Genomic DNA, 19,478 nt, shown 5'->3' on the forward strand with positions numbered 1-19,478 from the left:
TCAGAAGGCTGAGGCCATTTCATTTCAATTGCATCTGCTTTCTTTGCTAATTTACTGTTAGTTGCCCCGTCTGATTTTCTTCTCCTCTTGTGATTTTACAGAACCAGCAGATGTATTACACTGCACACAATTACGCAGTGTGGTCTTGATAAATTTCATACATTCTCTTTGAATGAATCAACCCATTTTGTGTGTGTGTGTGTGCGTGCATGCATGCGTGCGTGCATCTGTGTCTGTGTGTTTAGTGTTTGTACCAAGCCCTCCAAATAGTGGGTCCTTTATCTGGCTCACATTCACAGGTCCTCAGAGATATCGTGTCACATCGTGAGTGGGTAAACGTCCTGAGAGCAATGACTGAAACTTGTCCCCCTGCCCTCCAATGACACTTGAAATATTACAGTATAAAATGACAAGTAACATTTGCACCCTGCATCTGTTACCATGGTGAAAGATCGTAGAAGTATATAACAGGGAAGTACAATATGAGAGGACAGTGAAGGAACAAAGCAGGAGGCCATTTCTCACACTGAGCGTTCAGCCACCTTCTTCCTTCTTCCATATAGTTAAAATGGAAAAGTGCAAATTTCTGTATTTTATCTGTCAACTCTGTCTCCTTAACCCATTACATCATGTCAGTGATCGTGCTGAATCATCAGAAATCTGTGTCATACACGTTCCACCACTCATAAAGATTGACCATTAGCTAAATTGGTTGTTATTCTAGTAAGAAAAATTGCTTTATAGCGAAAGTGAAAAGCTTTCTTCTCAGCTGTAACCTGAAGTGTTTAGAAGTAGGAAGAGGCCTTATGTGCAAGACGGGACATAGAAATGAGTCATGATGAAGGAGGAAATATGTGGAAAATATTTGGTGACTATTGCAATAGCCGTTTCTTTTTACTTTACACACATTTGTCATCTATAAATGTCTCCTGAATCTTTGCCACTAGTTACATCCCACTTCAAAACGGTGATGTATTGGAATTGTCAGTGTTCGTGTGTTTGTCTGTTTGTTCATATGTCCACCAAATATCTTCGCAACCGTTGCAGATAGAAAAATGAAACAAAAAGCACATTACTCGGGAGGCAAATGGGATGAGAATGATAAGATGACCTTGACCTTGAGAAAACTAGGTCTAGGTCATGTTTCGACTTTTGTACACTCAGGAAGATACAGTAAGTAAGATAGAAAGACGAGGGAGAAGGCCGGTGAGTAAGACCACAGATCTAAGCTAGAGCTTTGATCAAAGCTAGAGCTTTGATCTATGAAAGTAGGTCAGGGACTAGCTTTGATCTTTGACCCATGCAAGTAGGTCAGGATAAAATTTTGAATTCAGGGGTGTCGCAGGAGGTTGCAGTCTGTGACTGCCTTGTTACAATTTTGTTTCCATTTTCTAAAGTACAATTTTGTAATTTATAAAAATGTTAAGGCACTTTACAAAACACCCACCCGAACTGCAAAATACCTCATATTTTCTGCAAAAAGAAGTACTGCAACCAAAACTATTGAAAAAGAAAATTATGGAAAAATTATGGAAAAATTTTAAAACATTTAGAGAAAAAAAGAGGCACGAAAAATGAGTCTGCATCTTGCAGAGCTGGGTGTGACCAAGATCCTCGTCTACATCACAGGTGATGTCTTCCTTTGTCAGACATCAAGGGAAGAAGCGTCGTCCATCCCAGAATCACACACACATCAGTTGCATCACGTCTGTTCCATAACCTTCACACAAAGGACTGCCGGTCATATTGCATTCCACCGCCATGTCAGAAAGAACTCCTCCGTGGGCTTCAGAAATGCTCAGTATGGTGGGAGGTGTTGCAGAGAAATGGATGGTGGTCATCAAACCAGATTTGGACTGGGGCTCATGTCGTCCCACAGGATACCCTAACAGTGTCTGTTTTGGTCTGCAACACACATTGTCTCTGTGTTTACTTCCTGACTAAAGTGGTGACAGGTTAACCATTGAGGTGCTGGACCAGATGACACATATATTAGCCAGTTAGTTCATGTATTGGCAAGAGTTTTGTGAAGGCTAACATGACTTTATGTCAGATTGCTGGGTCTGATGCAGAGAACCGTTGTCAGTGGCCTTTTTGAACTTCAAAATGTGTGTGAAGCTGAAAATATGTTTAGACTTGAGAAGAGGTTTTGTTCTTTGTGTGTCAGTTTAGACAGTTATACTATGCATTTCCTTGGAGGGGCGACACGGTGGCGCGGTGGGTAGCGGTGTGAGAGTTTTCTTGTCTACATTGATGGCTCCACCTTTCAACCTGCTAGCACTACCTTTCAAGTTAAAAGTCAGTGCCAGCTGGTTTAAAGTTTGACCCGATTCGAATTGCATATAAATACAATGTGGGTTTGTTTCCTGCTCAGACGTTCACGGATGTGTGGAGAAAAGAAAGGCTATAACAACCCATGACCCGTTACACTTGATAGAGAGGGTGTAGAAGATAAATGAGTAATTTTATTTTAATGTGTTTTAACAATTGGAAAAAAAATTGCAATGACGTCAAGACGCATCTTGTGTCTTGAGATGTTGTATGTCTCTTCCATACAATACATCACGAGCTCTGTGATCATGTTAATCATACACAGGAAACTGTTGTCTGGTGAGTGCAGCCAAAGTGCTGTCACAAACATAATGGGTGTTACTTTAGTTTGTTTTTCTCTCTATCTCCCTCACTCACTCACCTTCTCTCGCTCTCCCTCTTTCTCTCTCTCTCTTCCTGTCTCTTTTCATTTTCTTCTCTGTCAGAACCAAGATGATGTGTTAGCAATTTCTCTTGAGAATCCACTAGAAGTGACAGCACTGTTCTCGTGAGAACACTGTCATATGCCATCATGTCATCGTACGGTATTAAAACCTCAGTGGACAAATGCCGTGTGTTTGTGTGTGTGTGTGTGTGTGTGTGTGTGTGTGTGTGTGTGTGTGTGTGTGTGTGTGTGTGTGTGTGTGTGTGTTTGTCTGTGTGTGTGTGTGTGTGTGTGTGTGTGTGTGTGTGTGTATGTGTGTGTTTTCCTTTAGTTGAGAGTGCTTTCTCGTTTCCTCTGCAGAGAAAAGCTTCCCTCCAGCGGACAGCAGTCCAGAGTTAACTTGTGTCCGATCAGCGAGCCAGCAAACATGCTGCAGTCATTAATCAAACACACACACACACACACACACACACACACACACACACACACACACACACACACACACACACACACACACACACACGTGTGCACCATGACAAAAGCGGTCTGAAGACCTTTGTGAAGTGACATGAGACATGTAAACATTGTTTACTCACTAATGATGTGTCAACACATATCAAGGAATTGCAATTAAGCCCATGATATTATAAAATGAATGATTCATTAATTCATTTTCTATAAGCACTTATTCTATATAGGGTCAGGGGGTGGAGGTTGATTTTAAGAATGGAGTGGGGAGAATGGAGTGGGGAGAAGGTGCCTTTTTATTGAAAGAACAAATGTAAATACAAACAACCAGTTAGATTCACATTCAGCCTATGGTCATTTTTTTCTTCACCAGTCTACTTCTACTATGTTTTTGGTGATGGGAGGAACTAGGAGAGAACCTATGTAGACATAGGGAACCCCACATGCAAACCCCACACAAAAAAGTTCCAGGTATTTTTTAAGTTGTGCAAATAAAGTTGCACAAAATAGATCTCTAAAATTGACCAAAGAGGAAAGGAAGTGGAGCAGAAACTACAACATAGCACAGCTGTGGGATACAGATAGCACAGTGATTGAAGTTTGACGATACAATCATTTTTTACCTGTTACGTCTGTTATTTTTCTGCTCTCTATGGGTATTGCTTTTAAATTATGTAAAAATATAAGTTTTAATCATGTAAAGGCATATGTGTTAGTCCACCTCTCATTCTGTGTCATCTTTTTCTCACTGGATTCTCACTGATGTCTTAAAGGAGGGGTTGACAGATCAGCGACTCTGCATTTTGCATGAGATTCCATTAGGTTCTGTGTTTCACCTTTGCGAAAGAGCTCCTCACTTCACTCTGAAAATACATCTGGTCCATTGAGACCGACGACGTGTCAAGCTGCACTGAGCAGAACAGGAATATGAATGCAACAATAAAACACAGATTATGGTAGAAGCATAGAAATAAACTCAAAATCAACTAAATCTAAACAAATCAATACAAACTACACAGGCAGAAGACTAAAAATCCCGATAGCCATACTGGGGTGAGCCAAGGTGTTATGTGGTAATACCGTCTCCTGGTTGAGACCCCATGCTGTGCAGACATGGGAGAAAAATCACTCTTACGTAACTCTAGACAAGAATGCCAATGAACATTTATTGTGAAATGTTGAACACTTGTAGATCAATATATATTCAATCAATCAACTTTTGATTGATATTTCATAAGTCGATTTGAGATTGTGCTGTCCTCCCCTTTCTTTTGTGTGTCTGTTGTGTTACAGTCAATAGTGTCAGTCCTGTGTGTTAAAGTTCAACATGATAACAGCTGACATAATTTCAGAACATATTTGTCGAGTTTCCAGTCCCGCTCCAATCTCCAGGTGTTGTTTTTTTGTATCTGTGTGTGTGTGGGGGGGGGGGGTGGAGAGACTGTGGGAGGAAGTAAAGACCTCTAAATAGAAGAGGAGATGCCTTATTTTAGGAAGTGGGCAGGGATTTTGTTGTCATGATTGGATTTATGTAGCAGTAACATCGCCCGCACATATCTTTCAAATTACTTCAACAATGGTAGAGAATGCAGGTTCTCCTTCTTTCCTTTTATGGACATTTTTACCCACATTTAAGACGCTTTGGAGATGAATCACCTTCGCAAATCTTTTCATTGGGTTCCCTCTCTCTCCCCTCTAACCATCCATAGCTAGGTCACTTCTCAGAATAGCCTTCAGTGCCCTACATTTTTAGGGACATGTTCAATAATTATGTTTATTCCCCAGTCACAGCAACCCTTAAGAATCAAGCCAGTTTTAACTGTGCTAGATGTCAATTAAAGTTAAATCAGTGTTTTAACAAGACTTTATTACTGTCATGCACGATAAGTCGGTCCACCTGATCTCCACATCATTGCACACATTCGCTCTAATTAAAACCGAACAGATAGCAGAAATACAAGGTACTGTTTGCGTGATTAAGTGGTGTTGTCACACCAGAGGGTAAGAGGGGAGATAGCATGTCAACCTCTGCGCAGTCACTCAACCTTTTCTAACAACATTAGAAGTGTCTTTATAAAAAAAAAAGCCAAGTTATGATGTTAAGATGATAACCGTGGTGGAAGAGAAAACCTGTGATGTAACATTTCATGAAACCCTTCCTGCAAAAAGGAAATAAGGTGCAGCCCAATGATGAAGATTCTCATTTAAATTAGTATATTTTGTTAATATCACAAGCTCTTCAAAATTTTGATTTGTTCAGTGTTTGTCTAATGTGTTCAAAAAGCATGAGTCACCACAGCATGTCATGCTTTTTTCCATTTTTAGATAAACACTCATGTTTCTTTGGCAAAGTTTCTTATGCTGTTTGCCTTTCCTGCTGCAACCCTCTGCAGTTATCTGGGCTTGTTGACGCTGGCTTGTGCCCCCGTGGGTGCTTGGATGCCTGGAATTGAACCTGGGGTAGCATACATACAAAGCATGCACTCTACCACTGAACTACCTCCCCAGCTTGGCCAATTAGACTAAGTACTTAAAAATAATAGTTCTGGCTATTTGACTGTTATTTAATCATTTTTTTCTTGTGGCTTTGTTTTTAATGGCTACATGAAGTTCAATCTGGTATAGTCTGTCTAAACTTGTCAGGATTGTGGTCATCTAAGCTTTTCGTTGTGTGAGTGGATACCATTAGTGTGTCTGAGTGGCAGACTATGGGTGACGAAGGACCAGACGTTGCCAAGTCAGTGAAATAGATAAGGAAATATGTCTTTTAGCAGTGTCAAAACATTAGCTTTCTACTGATCTGTTGCCTTTTCCTCTGATCTCCTGATCCTGTTTGTACTTTTATCTCTACTTCAATGGATTCCCTTCTACCTATGCCACTTCTACCCTTCACTTCATGTCATGTTCTGTTATCTTGTTCTTTGACATGAATGTTTTCCTCTATGTTACTCTCTTCAGATAATTTCTGGTTGTTATGATTGTCCTACCTGTGTCTAAAAAAAACAGGTTCAGCATAATATCAAGTCTGTAAATACAAGTGTCACCCTAATGAAATGTCTTTCCTTCTTTCATCCCATACCCCCTCCATTCGCCCTTACAGGTAGTGGTGTCGCTGCGTGAGGATGCCGCTGGTGAAGCGCACCATCGAGCCCAGGCACCTGTGCCACACTGTGCTGCCGAGAAATATCAAGAATGAGCTGGAGTGTGTGACCAACATCTCCCTGGCTAACGTCATCCGCCAGCTCAGCAGCCTGAGTCAGTAGCACAGACACACAACAGACAGCATTTAGTGTATTGATTTGTCATATGCTTGTTATTCATTGCCCCATGCTTTCAGTTCTCAACAAATGGTTTTATTCACAGTCCCTGTTGTCTCAAAACTGTTTTCTTCAATACATCTTACCTGCAAACAAGAAACTCCAGTAAAATATTTGCCCATTTTAGATCTTAAACAGAATTTTAATATAAGGCTATAAAGCAGTGGGAATGAATCTTACAAACCACTGTAAAGGACGTCAGTCAACTCTTTGAGGAATTGAGTCTGAGAGGAGTTTTCATCCTCACCTTGGTTATTATTGGGCTACAGTTCCTCAGAGGTTCACAAGGGTCATTCTGTGACTTCATAAATGACTTGATGAACTCTAGAAGGAATTTTGTTCAACAGCTTTTATAAACAACCTGACTGTCTCATGTTGACAGCAATTCACTGTGCTGCCTGTCGAGCCCTTAGATACAATTCCAGTAGAGTGAAGTTTGGACTCTATAAGGCTGGCGAGGATTAAGCAATTTTGTTTTTTGTCTAATTTCATCTCATTTGCAATTCACTTTGGTGAATTTGTTGACTTAGTTATTAAGGAGGCAATTACTTTGTTCGAACAGGGCCATCTGATGTTGCATAATTGTTTTCCTTTAATAAGTGAAGTGATCATTAAACATATTTTATTCACACATTTGGTGTCATTTGAATCCAGAAGATACAGTATAACAAAAAATGCAAAAAAAAGAAGAAATCAGGAAAGTGGAAAATACCAATTAAAGGAACAGTGAATTGATCTTCCATGTAGCTTGTCTCAGTTCAATCCATCTGCAGGATAGCCCCCTACACTAAAGTCCTGCATTAAGCCTCATTAGTTCCTTGATTTACCTATGAAACCTGGATTTGAATGGCCCAGTTTTCCACTTCATCAGAGAGAGGGTTGGGTTCTCTCACCTGCATGTCTCACCTGCTGGTTGCTGTCAGCGAAGGAGTCAGACACACCACTGAAGAAGGCGGAGGTGCAAGTGCATCAGCTTTCTGAAGTCATCCGAAACATTACCCTAACTAAACCTCACTGGTATTCAGCACTGGAGCTAAGAGTTATGAAGCAGCTGATGTACCACTTTCAGAAAAGAAAAGCGATCCGTCTGACAAACTGGGAGTCTATGATTGTCACTGAATTCTCAAAGGCAACCTTAAAACAGCATCTGTCCATAAAGTAACTTAAAGTATCCATTATCAAGCAAAGGACGCTGACACATGCAGTTAGTATCCATTCATCCATCTTCAATCGCTTATCTGGGGCCGGGTTGCGGGCGCAACAGTCTCAGGAGGAATGCCCATACTTCCCCTCCTCACCCTAACTCTGAGGGTGCTCCCAGCCACTCTATGGCTAAATCAAAAGGCGCTCCAAAAAATATATTGTGCACTAATCTTGCCATATCTGAACTACTGTGCTGAAGTATGGGGAAACACATATAAAAGTGGCTTGCAACCCTTATTATTGAACCAGAAAAGAGCCTTGAGAATTATTCACAATGAACATTATAGAGCTCATACAAACCAATTATTTATTAAATCTAAACTACTGAAAATACATGATATCTTCAGCTATAAAACTGTACAACTTATGTATAAAGCAACCAATAACAAATTACTACAAAATATACAATCACAAATACAGATTAATGAATCCAATTACCAACTAAGAGAAAACAAAGCATTTGTACAGAAAAAAGCAAGAACAACACTAAAAACATTTTCATTATCGTTCACTGGTGTCAAACTTTGGAATAGACTGGATTATGAAATTAGGAGTGTGGGAACGCTAACTGCCTTTAAAAAAGCACTTAAAAACAAGATTTTGCAAGGTTATATTTCTGACGCAAATGATGGTTAAAGGACTGAACTGTTTTGGCGAGATGAACTTCATGTTGTTAATTCTGTGAAACAAATGTCACTACAACCTCTGTGCAGAAATTGGGCACTTGCAAGATGTTCCAACGGCGATTAATAAATAATCTGACCAGAAACAACCCTTGAAAAGAATAACAAAATGAACAATAACAAAATTAGGACTCTTCTCAAGAACTGATAAAGAGGTGTGCAAAGACGCACGCCTATTGAACTAAATGGATGGATCAAAACAACAGTGAATCAGAATAAAATAATTGAATTTGAATTGTAACATGCAAAGTATGTATTAATTGACAATGTGCTGTAATGAGAGAGATGTTGTTGATTTAGGGGACGGGAACTTAACAAGCCAATGGCTTCTACCCGTCAACTGTTTTTTTTCTTTTCGGGTGATGTTGCCGATGTTTCAACAATGATGAAAGTAAAATCTGTTGTAATAACATGCCTGGAAAGAAGAAAATAAACTGAATAAATAAATAATTGGAGGAAGCTCATTTCAGCCGCTTCTATCCAGGATCTTGTCTTTTTGGTCATGACCCAAAGCTCATGACCATAGGTGAGAGTAGGAACGTAGATTGGCCCGTAAATCAAGAGCTTGGTCTTGCAATTCAGCTCCTTTTTCACCACAACAGACCTATACAGCGACTGCATCACTGCAGAAGCTGCACCGACCCGTCTGTCAATCTCACATTCCATCCTTTCTTCACACGTGAAAAAACCCCAAGATACTTGAACTCCTCCACTTGGGGCAAAGACTTTCCACCAACCTGAAGAGGGCACACCACTCTTTTCTGGTCGAGAACCATGGCTTCAGATTTAGAGGCACTGACCTCATCCCACTCGCATCACACTCAGCTGAATTAATGTCCCAGTACACGCTGTAGGTCCAGGTTTGATGAGGCCAACAGGACAACATTGTCCGCAAAAAGCAGAGATGAAATCCTTTGGTCCCCAAACCGGACTCCCTCTAGATCTTGGGTGCGCCCAGAAATTTGGTCCATAAAGGTTACAAACAGCATTGGTGATAGAGGGCAGCCCTGCCAAAATCCAACATGAACCTGGAACAGGTCTGATTTACTGCCATACAGGGACCGGACAGCCCTACAGCAAAGGGCCCCGAACCCCATACTCCCAAGCACTCCCCACAAGATATCACGAGGGACACTATCGAATGCCTTCTCCAGGTCCACAAAACACATGTGGAGTTGTTGGGAAAACTGCCATGAACCCTCAAGCGGTTGATAGAGTGTAGAGCTGGTCCAGTGTTCGACGTCCGGGACAAAAACCGCATTGAATGCACGGTTCGACTATCTGTCTAATCCTCCTCTCCAGTACCCTGGAATAGACGTTCCCTGGGAGGCTGAGGAGTGTGATCCCCCTATAGTTGGAACAAACCTTCCGTACCCATTTCTGAAAAGAGAGACGACCACCCCGGTCTGATAATCCAAAGATACTGCCATGCGATGTTACAGACGTGTCAACCATGACAGTCTCTGCACATCCAGAGACTCCAGGGACTCGGGGTGAATCTCAACCACCCCCGGTGCTTTGCCTCCAGGGAGTTTGGCAACCACCTCAATGACTTCAGCTTGGGTGATGAAAGAGTCCACCTCTGAGACCTTAGCCTCTGCTTCCTCTGTCTAAGACATGGTAGCGGGATTGAGGAGATCCTCGAAGTATTCTTTCCACTGCCCGACAATATCCTCACTCAAGGTCAGCAGCTCTCCAACTCTACTGTAAACAGTGTTGGCTGTGCATGCTTTCCCCTCCTGAGGCGCCAAATGGTTTGCCAGAATTTCTTCGAGGCTGACCGATAGCCCTCCTCCATGGCCTCCCTGAACTCCTTCCAGACCCAAGTTTTTGCCTCTGTGACTACTCAAGCTGCAATTAGCCTGGCCTGCCTGTACCTATCAGCTGCCTATAGAGTCCTACAATTCAGCAAGATTTTGTAGGACTCCTTTTTCAGCTTGACAGCATCCCTTACTTCTGGTGTCCACCACAGAGTTCGGAGGTTACCGCCACGACAGCTCCAAGCAGTTGCTTCGTCAATGGAGGTGGAGAACATGGTCCACTCTGACCCAATGTCCCCAGCCTCCTGCGAGATCTGAGAGAAGCCCTCCTGGAGGTGGGAGTTGAAGAACTCACTGACAGAGGGTTCTGCCAGACGTTCCCAACAGACTCGGGCCTGTGGAGTCTGTCCGGCCCCCTGCTCTGCCAGCTGATCTAGCTCACCACCAGGTGGTGATCGGTTGATAGCTCTGCCCCTCTCTTCACCCGAGTGTCCAACACACACGGCCGGAGGTCTGATGATACCACAACGAAGTCGATCATCAACCTCTGGCCTAGGGTGTCCTGGTGCCATGTGCACTTATGGACGTTCCTGTGATTGAACAAGATGATAGTTATGGACAAACTGTGACTAACACAGAAGTCCAATAACAGAACACCACTCGTGTTCAGATTGGGGAGGCTGTTCATCCCAATCATCCCTTTCCAGATCTCACAGTCATTGCCTACATGAGCGTTGAAGTCCCCAAGGAGAACAATGGAGTCCCCAGTCGGAGCACTATTCAGTAGCTTTCCCAGGATGGGAAAGGAAGGCTGGGTATTCCACACTGCTGTTTGGCCCGTAGACCAAAACAACGGTGAGACACCTGTCCCCAACCCGAAGGCGCAGGGACCTGACCCTCTCCTTCACTGGGGTGAACTCCAACATATGACGGCTTAGCTGTGGGGCTATAAGCAAGACCACACCAGCTCTCCACCTCTCATCTTGGGCAACACCAGGAAAGTGAAGTCCAGCCCCTCTCAAGGGTTTGGGAGCCCAAGCAGTGGGTGGAGGTGAGCCCGACTAAGTCTAATCGGTACCTCTCAACCTCCCTCACAAGCTCTGGCTCCTTTCTCCCCAGCGAGGTGAAATTCCATGTCTGTGTCCGAGGATTGGGTCGTCGAGCCCCATGCTCACAACTGCCACCCAGTCCACACTGCACAGGTCCCTTACGGTTTCCTCAGTGGATGGTGAGTCTGCTGGAGGTTGGGCCCACATCCTCCTTTCAGGCTGAGCCCCCAGGCAGAAACCTAGCCACCAGGCGCTCACTTACAAGCCCCAACCCCGGGCCTGGCTCCAGGGTGGGGCCTCTGTTGCGCCATACCAAGCGAAGTCACGGTCCTTGATGTTTTACTTTCAATATGGGTTTTGTTCCTGCTCTTACTCTGGGCCGTCACCCAGGACCTGTTTGCCTAGGTAGACCCTAGCAGGAGCATAAAGCTCCTGACAACATTGCTCCTGGGAACATTCAGGCACTCCCCCACCACGATAAGGTGGCAGATCTCAGGGGAGTGCAGTGCAGCATCATTTTGTCCAAATTCTGATGAAATTCTGTTGCAAACAAAAATCTTATTTAAACTCAGTCTTGCAGCATCACTTCAGAGAATACTTGGATAGCATGAATCTAAAGTGTTATGACATGGCACATCATTGTAATATTTGTTTCCTCTTGTTTTAAAATGTAAATCAATACTTTTGAATAACAACTATCATGATTAAACCATTAGAACTTTTTCACATTATCCCTTTAATAATTAAGAGTTTTATTAAAACATTTGAATAAAAGTGTGGATGGTTTTATCTCTGTAGGTCACTTTCAGTCATTTATGTGACACCGTATAGTGACACAATATATTTGTTTGTGTGTGTGTGTGTGTGTGTGTGTGTGTGCGTGCGTGCGTGCGTGCGTGTGTGTGTGTGCAGGTAAATATGCAGAGGACCTGTTTGGAGAGCTGTTCAATGAGGCTCACACCTTCTCCTTCCGGGTCAACTCCCTGCAGGAGCGAGTGGACCGCCTCTCCATCAGTGTCACACAGCTGGATCCCAAAGAGGAGGAACGTCAGTACCACAGCCTCACACACACACACACACACACACACACACACACACACACACACACACACACACACACACACACACACACACACACACACACACACACACACACACACACACACACACACACACACACACCACACCCTCCCATTTGCTCTGTCTTTCTTCTTCATCTTCTGTTTATTCCATCAAATTTGATTTGTACCTGTGTGTGTGTGTGTGTGTGTGTGTGTGTGTGTGTGTGTGTGTGTGTGTGTGTGTGTGTGTGTGTGTGTGTGTGTGTGTGAGCACGCGCGGGCACATGTACGTTAGAGAAAGAGAGAGAGAGATCGAGCCCCCCTCCAGTGTTAAAGGTTGTTATTAAAGGAACAGGCATTGAGGTGACGGCATCATTTTTCACAACCCAATAATACAAATCCCAGCATCTATTAGAAACATTCGGCCAGAGTTTCACCTTGGCAGAATACATGTTTACCCAATAAAGGCCTACTCTTTGTAGGAGAAATTGGATCTTGATCTGAGGCGAGCAATAATGAAAAGGAATGCGATAATCGTCCTGACTGTCAGGTAAGTCAGGTTATCCTGACAGAGTGGAGGCGGACTGACGGGGTAGCTTAGCCAGAGGAGAGCGCAGAGGGTGCAAAAGTAAAAAGGGAGAGAATGGCAGCGGTGTAATACCATGCTCCTGGGTGCCATATTGATTTCCTATGGGCCAGCAGTGTGTTTATGGCTTTGCACAATGCTGCTCTAACTGCTTGCTTGTCACTGACACTGAGACAATAAAATGTTCAGTGAGCTGTGCTCACTGATTATGGCTTTTCTGCAAATTCAAGAAAAGGCATCAATTCTTTTTCGGCAGAGATATATTTTTCTTGGATTTTGCCGATTCATGGTTACACACAGCATTCACCCTAATCATCAACTTTTGTTCTCTTCTCGTTTTTTGTCCCCCTTTGGATTGCTGTGCAAACTTTGGTGTTTTTTCCTCTCGTCTTCCTCCTCCTTCAGATGTCCTTTTCTTCTTCGTCTTTGTACCACTTTCCCATCCTCCCCACCCTTTCTCCCCACCCTATCCACATTCTGTAGCCATGCTAACTGAATAATTGTGTATATGATCAAATTATGGATGGCTGTTGTGCAGGGCAGTAAATGAGGGCATTTCCTTCATCGGCTGAAGGGCAAAACTCAAACACAAATCCATCTCTTATGCACCAGCCTCTCACACCCTGAAGATAAGATATTACAATTTCATGGTCACGCTAGACATTTACTTGGGGGAGTACCCAAGGAGCAACAAATCTGATCTTTGTACCATTTTGGTTAAATGTTAGTTCATGTTCATGTGACATTCCTGTTTTTAGACCCAGAATGTGGGGCAATCCAGCGTGCATGCGGTGTTTGTGCATGTGGTCCTCGGTTTTATCTCCTTTCATAAATAATCCTGAATTTCCCCCTGTAGCCTGAAGTATTGGCTTTAGAGTCAGTGGATAAGGATCAGCTCAGTATAAGTGTGTTGGTGGGGGTGGGGGAAGTCAGAGGAGTAAGAAAGATGGAAGGATAGAGGGATGGGTGTATAATACGGGGCACTGCAGCAAATGCAGTGGAGTGTAAAAGGATTCTGCTGCAGAATTTTCTGGGCCAGGTTGAAGCGGCCTCCTCTGCAGGTTAGTGAGATTTGTGTTCAACTCCTCCACACTCATCAGTAACCAAATGAAGCTGTCTTGCTCATAAGACAAAAAAAACACACTTCTCTTCCCTTCCCAGTTATAAGATTTTTAACCGTTAAATGACTAAAAAAAGCAAAACAGCTTATCACTTTGCTCACCTAAACTTAAAGGAGAGAAAGTCAGATAAAGATGACGGAGATGTGGACAGATGTGGGCAAGATTTGCTTCCCGTAAACACAATCCATTCATTGACACCCCCACACTTTCTTTCTTCTAACACTCTGAAACACACCCTGCCGTGGACAGTTTAAATTGCATGCTTGCAGCACAATCATATGACTTGCCGTGTAATTGACTGTGTGGGTCTGTGGCTGGCTTCAGCATGGCGGTGACTGAGAGGGAGATGAGTGTAGGCAGGGATAGCGCCATAAATCTGGACTGAAGAGGGATAACATAAAGGATGATGGGGGTCAGAAGAAACTGAGGAAAGCCAAACACACAAGAAGTGTTTTGCAGATACAGTTCACAAAACCCCTGTCTTTAGAAGTCTGTCTAAGCCTAAATATAAAATAAAAGCTGGTGATCAACAGATTGTACTCCACCCAGTTTGCTTCCACATGGAGAGCAAATTATAATATCTTGAAATTCTTTTCTTATTGGCAGTTAAATTACGGTTTTTAATACATTTGATGTGAACCATTTGGTGATCTTTAACTACAGTCAGCATTTACCACTCCATTATTTTTGATAATTACGAAGATGTTCGTGGTCAAAGGCTCAAAGTTTGAATCCATAATTCCATCATTGATTTTAAATATTGAAACAATTCTGTTTTTTCTGTTTGAATGAATGGAGAAAGAATTTATAATAGTATGAATTTAATTTCCTCCATCATGACCGAAACAACTGATGCACCAAACTGCAGGTCGGTCAGGAGCAGAATGGTCAACAGCATGGCAAATAAACAGCAGTGAAAAATTGAAGCAGTCGTGTCTCACTTTTATTTGATAAACAAGAACAAGAACATTGCAGCTGTGAAGTAAATTGAGAGGAAATAAAGGCTGAACAAAGAGAGGGAGCTCATTATATGATAACCCTGCTGTACAATGATGACACTCAGTGGTTTGTGCTGCGGCCATAATATCCACTTAACGCTCTTCCTGGCTCTGTTTATCAGTGACTGTGACTCCAGCTCTTTTGAGATGCACTTCTCCTCTGTTTCATGCCATTCCTTGTTGTTTTTAAAAGATTCTTAATCTACACCAAGTCATTAATGCAGTGTCTACTCTAGATAATGGTTGCTAAATAATGCAGCGGCAAGGACTGAGTCAAGCTAAAAAATAAATAGTGTGCTAACTGTAATAAGTGTTTAACAGGATACCTTTTAGTGTAACGTGAGGTTATGAAGGCCAGGTAGCTGCTTCCTGAATTGCAGTTGTCATTGAAAAAGATAGAATTATGTGCCAGAAAACCTGACAGGACTGAGAAATAAATTTAAAGATGCATTCATATCTGTTAGGTGATAAATTGCATTTATGACTGCAGTATTGGGCATATTGTGCCTCATTCAGAGGAGACAGGCAATGTGCAGTTCACACAGATACAACACGGCAGATCTACAGGAGTCCAACATGGTGCAGATACGCACACTGAAGTGAATGATGTGTTATCGGTCTAAAGCATATGGTCGCAATGTGAGGAGTGAGCTGACGGCATAAAAGATGTTCCGCTGAAGGTCGAGGACAGGAGCTGGAGAGATGGTTGGGGTGATATATGGTGTCGTTGGAGGAGCAGTGACTGAGGTCAAAAGTACCTCATTGTATGAATGTATGCACATCCAGTGTTATCAACTCGTCACATGCACACTCAGCCTGTACACACCTAACATAGCCTCATGCATTTGAAGGCTTATCTCCCTCCCTTTGCCCTTTAGTCTCCCCACTCCTCCCCCCCCCCTCTCCTGGCCACTAGCTGAACCCCCACACCATCACTGCCGTTGTCCTCCCCGCCCTCTCTCATCTCTCTGATTGATCTCTGCACTTCCTCCATCTTGTGAGGATGCTATTTGTGTGCTGTCTCCCCCCAGCAAAGTCTCTCACCCCTCCCCCATTCTTCCATCACTCTAGCCAGCTAAATTAATGGCCTGTATCCCTATTTAATGGCACCGTTATATCAATGCGCAGGCTGCAGGTCATTATGGAAGGCCACAAAGCCACACCAAGTCCCTATGGGTTCTAACTGATTCTTTATATTCTCCCTTCTCCTCTTTCTATTTGTGCTGCTGAGACTGTCTGAGCTTTCTTTATCCTTATGTTGCCAATTTTCTTTTCTTTGAGTGTCTCACATCATGTCTCCATGTTTCAAGATTTTTCCCTTTGTTGTAGTGTTTTGTAGCATTTTGGTAGCACTGTGTACACACCTCTCCTTATCTCCTCTTTATCTCCCAGTCTCACCTTTAGGATCTATTAAGGTCATGTGACAGTACAGTACGGCACCACAGATTGTGAATAAACTGAATATTTATAATGTTATAAAAGGAGAGAAAAGTCAACTCAACTCTGAAAGTCATATACAACATTTTGTTGCGTCATATCAGTTGCGGATCCTGTCTCGGATGAAATAAGTGTGCCACAAGTATTGTACAGGGCCGACCCAGCATTTTTCAGGGCAGAATATAGCGACACTTCTGAGCTCCACATGAGGGGATTCATTGCGATGCCCAACTCAAAATACCCATCCGGAAACCATGGCGGCAATAATCCACCCTCATTGTAACTGAAACTTTGCTTGATACAGAATAAAAGTTAAAATTTCAAATCAGAATTTTGGAGCCGGTTCTTCACATCCAGCCCTACTGTTCTGCAAAAATGTACTTGCAGATAATTCGTTCCAGGAGCCACACGCGATTAACGAATTCCGCAATAGAACGAAGAACTATTTATCTTCATATTTACGGTAATTTAAACTGTTATGAACCGTCCCCATACTGATATTAAACCACCATCTATCTTTACTACCTTTTCCCACAGTCTTATCGACTGTTTAAAACACTTTTGTGTCTCACATAAGTCAGAGACTCACGGAACATAGCGCACTTCAGCCAATAGAATGACTGGCTACCAAAAATCCACAGTGAGATGAAGTCGCGAGCATTGATGCGCGAATGAGCGAGGGTGCACTTAACATTTTTTTTCTTTATAAATTCTACTTCTGAGATGAGGTCAGACAGGTTGCTTGTGTAACTTTGTGAGGACGTTATCTTTGGGGTCAGCAGCAATCTGCTGACTCAGGGAGGACCACAGTCAAGTAGAGAAATGTGAAAACAATGCAATATATTAATGATTTGTTCAGTTCTGACATTATCTTTTACCTTCAACACAAGAATACATTGTATAGTCTCACGGCATGCACAGCACTGCAGACAATTTACAATTTTTATCAGTGTGAGAGGAAGAACATTTAAATAGAGTCAGCAGATGAGAGCGAAATGAAAAAAGGCTAAAAAATAAAGAAGGAGAGGTTGGGGAAGGGGAGGAAGGAGTGATTCAGCGCTGAACGAGGAGGTGTGCAGCGGGTGAAATTATAGGGCAACTTCTGCATTAAAGCACAGCAGGGGAAAGAGCGATGTCTGCCTGCTAACGGACGACTTGTCCTGTGCCTCTCCTTATCATCAGTGGAAGTGTAGAACTGCATCTCTATAAGGGACGAAGGAACAGTGGTACGACGGAAAGCATCATTTGCCTGACACTGAGATTCTGAGGTGTGTGTGTGTGTTTTTGTTGTGTGTGTGTGTGTGTGTGTGTGTGTGTGTGTGTGTGTGTGTGTGTGTGTGTATGTGTGTGTGTGTGTGTGTGTGTGTGTGTGTGTGACACAGGTGCTGCCTTTGGTTAAAGGTGTTTTAGCCAGATGTTATCTGTCTATGAGAGAGATATAACAGCCACTACTCGCTTACTGATAAGAAGCTGCTATACACACACACACGCACTCACGCACACACACACACACACACACACACACACACACACACACACACACACACACACACACACACACACACGCATGCATGCATGCACACACACATTCCCTCACTTACTCAGTCAATCTTGAATGGCTGCACCCACATTTTTCTAATTAGCTAAATGTTTTTGCTAAATGGGTGTAATTGGCAGTTCCGCTGAATAGGTGACATTTAGTAATTATAATGTAGAGCATCACATTAAGGTATCCATGGGTGTGTGTTTGGCTGATGCAGGTTGTGTTGTGTTTGCATCTCCTGTGCTTCTGCCCACACTGATTAGAGCAGTGGCCCCTCATAGGACTCGTTGTTACTGGCTTCATAGCCAGCCTGCTCCGCATCAAATGTATCCTGAAATACACTTCAGCACTACCTCCCTCATTTTTCGCTTCAACACGTATTTGTTGCACCAGCCGATGGGCTTCCACACTCCCTAGTCCTTCGGGGCAGCAGGACACAGCTCGTTTAACATACGGCTCACTGGTCGGCCCGTGTATACTTCTTTCTTTCCAGTGTTGTGTGTCTTTATCTATTCTGTACATTTGTAAGCAGTGAGAAGAGGATCAGTGTCAGTTGTGTGTGTGTTCTTCCCTGACATTCAGTCTGGCCCTCCTGTGGAAAAACAGCAAAGCAGAAGTTTAATTCCACTTAAATGTTCTCATCTCCACATCTAGCTTCTTTGCCCTCAGCTAGATCTCACCATTACTAAATCCTGGCATTTGTCTCTCAGGTGATCACTGAGGCTAGTGCAGTGTTTATTTTTTCTGTCACTTTTACAGAGAAACAGATGTTTATTCTGTTTGTGCTACCCAATACAAGCATATGGGGAATTCTTCAGGGAGAACTCCAGTTTATCACAGTTCATACACTTTTGGGACTTGTTCCTTACAATATTAGCAGGATTGTACCAAGCCAATTAACTTCTTGTTTTTGAAATAGCGTTGCCTCCTGAATATGTGTACCCAAGCCTTGGAAGTCAGGTGTAAACATTCATCGCATATTATAGACTACATGTTTCAGCTTTAAGCTATCATATAACCATAACCATGTGTGAGATTCTTCTTTCTTTACCTCCACAGCAGCACATCCTACTATTTAATATAGCATGTGCTGCTAATCTTGATAAATTGTTGTAGAACTACTGTTAGAGGTGTTGTATTGGTTTTTTCTAGTGGTTATTTATGTTTACAGCACAACATAGTAAACACACTATGTGTTTGTGTGCTTTTGCTATTTAAGCAGCTAGAATTTCCGTCTCGTGGTGTCTTCGAAGTTAATCCTCTCCCCTGCTCGTCTCAAGTTACTGCAGGTCCCTGAAGGAGTACCTCATCCTGCCTGAGTGTTTTTCTCATACAAGTCATGCTGTTTGTTGCTGATGGATGAAGTTGGGTTGTATGTTTTGATTTCTCTTATGCACCACTGTTTCCTCTTTATTTGTATTTTCCGTGTTCATTTTATCGGGCGGCCCGGTGGCACAGTGGGTAGCGCTGTCGCAGCACAGCAAGGTGGTTGCAGGTTTGCGTCCCGTTCTGTGCGGAGTTTGCATGTTCTCCCCAAGTCTTCGTGGGTTCTCTCCG

The 19,478-nt window shown here is 43.0% G+C and overlaps 1 protein-coding gene across 3 annotated transcripts in view; it reads left to right on the plus strand.

The window, feature by feature from the left end:
* wasf1 (WASP family member 1) overlaps window positions 1-19,478 on the plus strand; it is a 57,593-nt gene that overhangs the window by 18,106 nt on the left and 20,009 nt on the right. For all 3 annotated transcript variants that reach the window (XM_068342784.1, XM_068342787.1, XM_068342786.1), the window contains 2 exons: window positions 6,264-6,418; window positions 12,088-12,222. In XM_068342784.1, coding sequence (XP_068198885.1) covers window positions 6,286-6,418; window positions 12,088-12,222 — 268 coding nt within the window. In that variant the 5' untranslated portion in view covers window positions 6,264-6,285. The remainder of the gene's footprint in view (window positions 1-6,263; window positions 6,419-12,087; window positions 12,223-19,478) is intronic.

Source organism: Antennarius striatus, chromosome 19 (genome assembly GCF_040054535.1).
Source record: "Antennarius striatus isolate MH-2024 chromosome 19, ASM4005453v1, whole genome shotgun sequence".
NCBI classification, from domain to species: Eukaryota; Metazoa; Chordata; class Actinopteri; order Lophiiformes; family Antennariidae; genus Antennarius; species Antennarius striatus.